Below are 7936 nucleotides of genomic sequence, written 5' to 3'. Positions count from 1 at the left end.
AAGTCCCAGGAGAATGGAGGAGAAGGGATTGTGGCATGGCCAACACCCTTAAGGGGTAATTTCTAACTTTACCTCTCACTGTCTGTCTCTGGAGAGTGTACATGCCCTAAGGCAACCCCCCCAAAAAAAATAAAATAAAGGACGTAACACTGACTTTCTTCATATAAATTTCAGAAACATGTGCACTTATAGGTGATGTTAGAAGCCAGGGCGGCGGTCACCATCAGGGAGGGGAGAGTAACGGGAAGAGAACAGGGAGGCTTCGGGTGCTGGTAATGCTGATAGCTGGATCTGGGCGCTGTTTAGTTTGGGCGATCCGAGAGCTTGCGCCCACCCTGCTTGCACCCTTTGTTGCACGTGTGCTGAGTTTCAGTTTGGAGCCAATACATGGGTTCCAAGTCTTAAAACATCTTTGGAGGCTGTGGGCTTAGTGTGTGTAGCAGTTTGAGCCGTAGACCAGCCATCTTCCTCTCCTGGGCTGTGGGATGGTTCCTCCTCCCTGGCCTCCCTGGTGGGATGATCCAGAACATCAGGCCCTGGCCTTGCCTGCCACCACCCTGCCAGGCTGGGAAAAGCTTGCCTCCAGCCTTTCCCTCCACCCACAGGCCCTGCTCCCACCGATGGCCCACAGCACTATGTTCACACCGTCACTATCACTGGAAATTTACTTCATGTGTCTTTGAAGTTTCATAGCAGTCTTGCCCCTCATGAGCTCTTGAGGCTGGGGCCTACCACATCCTTTGTGTCTGAACCTCTAGCACCTGATCTGGAGCCCGTGCGGTGGAGGTGTTCAGTAAACAGGAGCTCCTGGGGCGTCCTCCTCGAGGGTCTCTCCCTCAAATGCCTGACTGGATGGGTTTGCATTGGGGTCGCTTTTCCATTGACAGGCTGTGAGACATTAGGTACTCGCCCCCTCCCTAAGCCTCACTTAGCTTGTCTGTGACAGTAGGAGGGCAATCCTAGCATCACGGAGCCCTGGAGAGGCTCAGATGGATGCACGCAGAATGTTCCGCTGCCTGATCGGTGCTGGGCTCTGCTCTCAGGCAGTGTTCTCAATCTCGGCCTGGTGCAGGGTCCACAAGGGAAGATCTGGGAAGGATGTGCGTAGCCCCTTTAGTCCTCAACAGCACCCCAAATAATCCACTGCTTGAAAGAGTTCAAAGAAACACTAGCAATTTATTGATTTCCTCTGTTTCCAAAAAAAGCAAATACATACATAGCGTATCACACAGGAAAACTGGGCTGGCCAGCATACGGCGCCTAGGCAGACACAGCCAGGGGAGGGTGGTCGACCAGATGCTCCTTGAGCATCCCTCAGGCTTCCCGCCCTGCCCCTCCTCTCACCCTAGTCTTGGTCCTCCTACCCTCAGCCTCTCAGATGGCCTGAGGTGGACAAGCCAAGAAAACACCCCTGCCTCTTGGGTCCCTGAAGAGTGGGTCTGGCTGCTGGTCTGGCACCCACTGGGGAGGCCTCTCATAGCAATGACTGATTTGTCAAGTACAGGAGAGCCTGGGTCAGGGTGTGGACATGGTGTGCCTGTCCTCATCTGGCCCCAGTGGACCTTCTTGTCTTGGGTGTGGACGCTAGTGGTGTGGGGTCAGCATGGACTGAGAAGGAGACGTCCTCAGGCCTTGGCTCCCTTCCTTTGAAATACACCCAAGCCCCTCTGTTTTGCCTTTTGGCACGAGTCAGAGGCCTGTCTGAGCAGCATCTTACAGTCTTCCAGAGAAGGGCCCAGACCAGGCGGTTTGTTCCCACCCAACGACCTCCACCTTAGTGTGGAGGTGGGACTGGGGCCTATTCGATTAGCATGAGAGGGCACAAGAGAGGTCACCAAAGTTGGGCCTGGCCTCACTCTCCTCAGCAAACCGAGGTCTGAAAAGCTGCCCCCTGCTCAAGGTGGCAGAGGGCTGGGGCCCTTGGCTCTTCCTTCTCAGGTGGGAGCGGAGGGAATGAGCGGAGGGGCCGCAGGAGCTCCAGGCAGTGCTGGGGCAGGGGCACTTCCCTGGGCTTAAATACATTCATGTCGCATGTAAAATTTAATTTCTTTACCATCAGCTATAATTTCCCAGTAGCCGTGTCACATGGTGGGGATTTGGAGGCAGGAAGAGCGAACTCACAAGCTGTTTCTAACGCTCTCACTGTGGCTGGCTATTTCCCTCTCACCCTGACTGGGGTGTACCCTCCTCTCAGCCTGGGGGATCCTGCCAGACAAGGACCCCACGTCTCCTCTTTCTTTCCTCCAGCAAACTTGCTGAGGACGGGGTGGGGTCTGTGTAGTTCACTGACATGTCCCAAGTGCTTAGACTGAGAAATGAATGTCTCTGGGTCCTACAGCCTACAGCAGCCCAGCGGAGGGACCAGCGCCCACCTGGTACCTGAGAGGGAAGGCTGAGCCTGAAGCTGGCCTGCCACCATGAGCGAAATGAGGGGAACCTCAGAGACCTGCAGCACCAGGGCACGCCTGGCCGGTGACCTTGAAGGGCAGTGTTATTCAGGCTGGGCCTGCCCTGGCCTCAGTGTCACATCCCTCAGCACATCTGAGTGCTTGATTCTGATTCCTGGGGTGAGGAGTGGGCCTGGACTGGGTGGGGGAGAAGGGAGGGAGCAGGAGAAGTGAGGGCATCTTGCACTCTTCTAGAAGAGGGCCAAGACCAGGCGGTTCACTCCCACCTGACAGCAACCACCTTAGTGTGGAGATGGGTTGGCGTGAGGGAAGCCTGGGGACGCCAAGTTCCCTCCTACCTCTGTCTGCATCAGGGGTGACAGAACGGTCTTGGGTGTGTGACTGGTGCCCCCTACAGGCATCTTTATCACATGTCCTGTGAGTTTCACAAAGAGCAGGAAAACAAGACAGCTGGGGGGTTCTGGGGCAGGTGGGGACGGCCGCTGGCTGGGATGTGGCCTGTCGGTGCCCTGACAGGACACGTTCCTTTCCTGCTTGTCCAAATGCCTTCCTGCAAGTCTCCTGGGACCCAACGCACTCCCTCCCACCACTGTCAGCAGGCGGGAGGTGAAGCATCTTCCTGGCCAACTGCCAGTCCTTCCCCTACCCCGCCCACATTCCGCTGGCAGCTGGCAGCACATGCCCAGCCCAGGCCTGCTCTCCTCTGCTGGGCATAGAAGTCCAAGCAGCCATCCCTGAGCCGCTCTCGGCTTGGAGCACCATTTTGCCTTGTTTCTCCTTCAGCAAGAAGTGGGTCATTAGGAAAACCATGACACCTTTTTGGATAGAAAAACATAGAAAAAATACGTCATGACTTTTCTGATGACCCAATAGATCATAAATCCCGAGAGCAGAGGCTTTGCAGCTGAGTGCGCTCTCTGAGTACACGGCAAGCCCCAGAGAACGGTGAGTGCCAGAGCTCCGGCTCCTACCCCCGGGGCAGACCTCCTGTATCCAAGCAAGCAAGATCGTCCCCTGTCTTCCAGAGCCCCACGCCCTGCCCACCCCAGTCCCGGGGCACTGTGGGAGGGCTGCATTTTTCAGACTCGCTAGATTTTCCCAGGAGATACACCTCCCTTCCCGCCAAGCCGTCTCTTGGGGGGAGGTTAGCTCCAGCCCAGTCTCTCTTCACACCCCATTGCCTGGAAGATGGCGGGCAGGAAGCCTGCAGGAATCCTCCATGGGATGAGTCTGTGAGGACCCCCCGCCCTAGCAGGACACATTCCAGAAACCACGAGCAGTTGGCCGAAAAGCACATGTGGTCCTTGACCGTAAGCAGGAAATGGGGCAGTTCTCACCACCTTCTCAGCACCTCACGGGCTGCCATGGGACAGCTGCCTGGCTTCTGCAGTCTGTGGTTATGCTCACAGACACTGGTGCACACACACACGCACACGCACATGCAAATGCACACACACATACATTATACACATATATATATACCATTTCTCAGAGAAAGAAGTATTGACGTCAGACGTAAGCCCCTTTAACTCAAGAAAGGTCTCCCCAACCCCCAACCCCCATCGCCTGCCTGTTCCCACGAGGAAAAAACAAAAAAAAAGAATCTAAAAATGTTTCCATCATCCACAGTTTTTGGGTTCGCTCTCAGTTGCACTTGAACTCTTCCAAATACTGCACAGGATGGACAGAGAAACCCATCCAGCAAGGCTCGAGGTCTTCTCAGCTGGGTCGTGTCTTCTGGAAAAGAGAAGCCCTCGGGTTGGTGTTTGTGGTGCAATGAGTCACCCCAGGAAGTTTGGTCAAGCTGCCCCCCCCCCCCCGATTCTCAGGAGTACTCTGACCTGAAACCAGAGTCTGGGTCACCCCTGACACATGGAGAGGTCGCTCCTGCTGACTTAGAATGTGTCAGCTTTGCCCACTCGCCAACTGCTGCCCCCCTGCATCGAGACTGTGCCCATTAAGAATCTGCTGAAGGGACTAGCAGTTGGCGTAATGGCTATGTCGCTGGACTCCCTCGTAGTCGACCGCGGTTCAAGTCCCGGACCTGGTGACTTAAACTCACGCCGGGTGTGTGTGCGTGCGCGCCCAAAACCCCGAGAGGAGAATGGAGGAGAAGGGATTGGGGCATGGCCATCCCCCTGGGGGGGTGATTTCTGTCTCTCTGTCTGTCTGGCGAGCGGCATGTACCCTATAGTAAAAGCCTCTCCGAAAAAAAAAAAAAAAGAATCTGCTGAAGCTAATCTCCTCTTTTTGTCTTGTTGAAGCCCATCTTCAGGAGAACGTGTCTGGTGCCGTATTTAATCTCTGTAGGGACTGTATTTACAGCCCCCTCTCCCCAGAAGGACCCCCTCAGGTGTCAAGAGTGGGCAGGGGCACTGGCAGGCAGCCTGGGCCTTGAAGTCCCCTCCTGCTCAGGAGGCCCTGTCCTCATTCCTGGCTATCTGCAGACGGGTCCATTTCCCTGGATCTGATGATACCTGGTTTGTATCTCTAGCTCAGGATTGTGGCTTACTTGCACCAGAGACCCTTCAAATGCTTGTTTAAAAATGCATTTTCCAGGGACCAGCAGGTGGCGTGGTGGTTAAGGCGCTGGACACTCCCACATGGCCGACCAGGGTTCAAGTCCTGAATCTGGTGGCTTGCTTTCTCACTTCCTCTCTCTCTCTCTCATTATCACCCCCTGTCTCTCTCTGCTCAAACTAAAAAATAAATGAATGAATAAATAAAACAAATAATTTTAAAAAATGCATTTTCCCAGACCCGACTCCAAGGCTGGGGCTAGGCCAGGAGTGGGCATCCTGGCATGCACCTCTGCTGGTTCTGTCCAGTGTGGAGGTTGCCAGCCTTGGTCAGAGGACTGGCTCTGAGGTTTCAGTCTTTAGGATTAACAGCTGGAAATAAATTTGCCTACACTAGGTATGTGCAGGGACTGAAAAGTGGACTATGAACCACATGGGAAGGCGAACTGGGCTGACCAAGGCCAGGGTGGCACACTGCACCGCTCGCTGCAGCCCGTGGGAGGGCACCACCTGAACAGGGCAGTGAGCATCCTCAACATCATGCCTGGCAGCCCTGCCCAGGTGCTCGGGCCCTTCTGACACCACCAGGGCATTATGCATCCCCAGCGTCCTGTGGTAGGGTGACCTGTGCCCTGCCAGGCAGTCCACACGGCCCTTGTGTGGGCCCACGCTGGGCTCTCTGCCTGGCCAAAAGAGAGCACAGGCCAGCCCCTCTCTCTGAGATCGCCTGAGATGGCTGCTGTGGTCCCCGGGGCCCCCTTGCCCTGGTGTGGGCCGGTTCTTACCTGCAAGCTGAACTTGCTTAGACAGCCTCTTCTTAGAACCGGGAGGTGAAGTTCCTGAGGCTGTTGGCCCCGGCTAAGGTTCCCAGCATGTTCCTGTCGAAACCTTGCTGCAAGAGGAGAGAAATCCACCGTGTGACGCACCCTCCAACAGAACAGAGGGGGCTTGCTGCGGGTGGGACTCGGCTCTCCCAGAGCATCCTTGGCTCCCTGCCTCTGGTGTGCTCTGGCCACCAGGTGCGTGTGTCAGGTCTGCTGAGCTGTGCGGTCTACCGTGAAGCCATAGATGTCCAGACTACTGAAACTTGGACTTCCACGGCATACCGGAGTATCCCACTTGTATTTGCAGAAACTTGAATCAAGGAATGGGGACTTAGGCTAGTGCTCGTCACCCTTTAAACAAAACTACCACCGAAATCAGAGCAAAGTTGTGAGCTGTCCTTCCCACCAACCATCTCTGTCTTTTTATTTTTTTAAAAGAATTATTTTATTTATTTGTTATTATTATTTAATTTGACCAGAGGAAGACAGAGGTAGAGGGAAAGTGAGAAAGCAAGCTGCCAGGCCCAGGACTTGAACAGCAGTCAACCATGTGGGAGTCCAGTGCCTTTAACCACCAAGCGAGCTGCCGGGCCCTGTCTCTGTCTTTCAAAAAAATCTGACAAGAGCTCTGGGCAGGGAGGGTGTGCCCAGTGTTTCTCACACTCAGGAGCAGGGCTGGAGCTGGGGGTGAGAAGTTGCCGGGCCATCAAGTTCTGTTTCTCCCACCTCCCGCCCTGCTAGTCCGTGACTCCTGCTGGGAGAGACCAAGTCTGATTCCTATTTCTCCTGCACACAGTAGGTACTCAATGTATGCTTCACCGTGAATGAGCACAACTTAATGTGAGAGTGAGAGGCCCTGAGCTCCGGGAGCCAAGCTGGCTGTCACGGACCTGCGGGAACAGGAAGGGAGGCGGCGCTAGGCACCAGACACAGCGCCGGCTACGGCCCCATTGCTCAGCATACACAGCGTGTTTTTCCCCTGAAAATTTGCCTGCTTGCTCCTCTGGAGCTTGGCTGCATTGGGTGGAAAGAACCCAGGTGTGAACAGCAGTGGATCCTAGACTTGCTCCTGCCTGACTCACTGGATTCAGAATATCCTTAGACACTGGGGCCAGCAGGTAGTGTGGTTGTTAAGGTGCTAGATTCTCGCTGGGACAACTGTGGTTTGAATCCCAGACCTAGTGACTTGGGGATCACACTGGGCATGTGTGTGTGCCCCAAATCCCAAGAGGAGAATGGAGAAGGGATTGAGGCATGGCCACCATATCCCCGGGGGGTGATTTCTCACTGTCTCTCTCTGTCATTGTCTGGTGAGTGCAGGTGCCCTAGGCAAAAACCTAAATAAAATAAATAAATAAATAAATAAAGAATATTCTTGAACCCTGGTCCTCTATCCAGTAGAATGGACAGGTTTGTGACCTGCCCCCCTGTGTCTAGGACAACGCAGATGGGGGTAAAGGTGCTTTGGGGACAGAGGCACTGACCTAGATCATGCCAAATCTATTGTCGAGCATGGGCAGAGGGGGCAGTGCAGACTGAATGGGGACGCAGGTTCCCAGAGGCACTGTGGAGTCCACATGGAGAGCCTAGGAAGTGGACTCTCTGTGCCCCTTAGGTTGGGTGTGGTCTCTGTGTTCTGGGGTGTCGAACGCTTTAGGCCTTTATCAGACAGCTTGAGGAAACCTTATCCAGCACCCCTCACCCATCTCTTGGTCTCTCTGCAGCTTGCCTCAGCTAAGCTACCCTCATTGTGGTCCTGGAAAAGGGTGCTGGGTTGTCAAATGGAGAGCAAAGGCCATCCCCTCAGCCCGATCATCTCTGACCACAGTGGCCTCAAGGGCCTCCCTACTGTCCCCTCGTTAAGTAAGAGCAAGAGCTACCCCCCTGCTGCCTCACGGTGGTCGACCAGTTCTCTCATTCTCACCCTGCATCCTCTTCACTCCTCTCTTCCTGCCCACTTCCTGCTTGCAGCCCTCTGTCTTTAAACAGGTCTCTCTCTTTTTGTTTAAATTATCAGAGCACACATGTGCCCATGAGAGACAGAGAGGGGGAGAGAGCACCCCCAATGGTACATGGTCACTCCCTTCTCCATTTCCCCATCCTGTTGAGATTTGGGGCGTGCACACACACGTGCCCTGTATGTTTTTCAAGCCACTGGGGCCAAGTGTGTATAGGAGCTGAGTGT

General features: G+C 54.6%; 1 protein-coding gene across 1 annotated transcript in view; it reads right to left on the bottom strand.

Moving 5' to 3' along the window:
- Positions 1 to 3448: 3448 nt before the first annotated feature.
- The window catches only part of PKP1 (plakophilin 1), a 55075-nt gene continuing 50587 nt past the window's right edge, over positions 3449 to 7936 (bottom strand). The window contains exons 13-14 of the mRNA XM_006155468.2: positions 5713 to 5819; positions 3449 to 4145 (exon numbers count right to left, since the gene is read on the bottom strand). Coding sequence (XP_006155530.1) covers positions 5745 to 5819 — 75 coding nt within the window. The 3' untranslated portion in view covers positions 3449 to 4145; positions 5713 to 5744. The remainder of the gene's footprint in view (positions 4146 to 5712; positions 5820 to 7936) is intronic.

The sequence above is a fragment of the Tupaia chinensis genome, unplaced genomic scaffold (genome assembly GCF_000334495.1).
Source record: "Tupaia chinensis unplaced genomic scaffold, TupChi_1.0 Scaffold000453_2, whole genome shotgun sequence".
In the NCBI taxonomy this organism is placed as follows: Eukaryota; Metazoa; Chordata; class Mammalia; order Scandentia; family Tupaiidae; genus Tupaia; species Tupaia belangeri.
The sequence above is the reverse complement of the archived record's forward strand: the minus strand, read 5'-3'. Positions and strand labels throughout refer to the sequence as shown.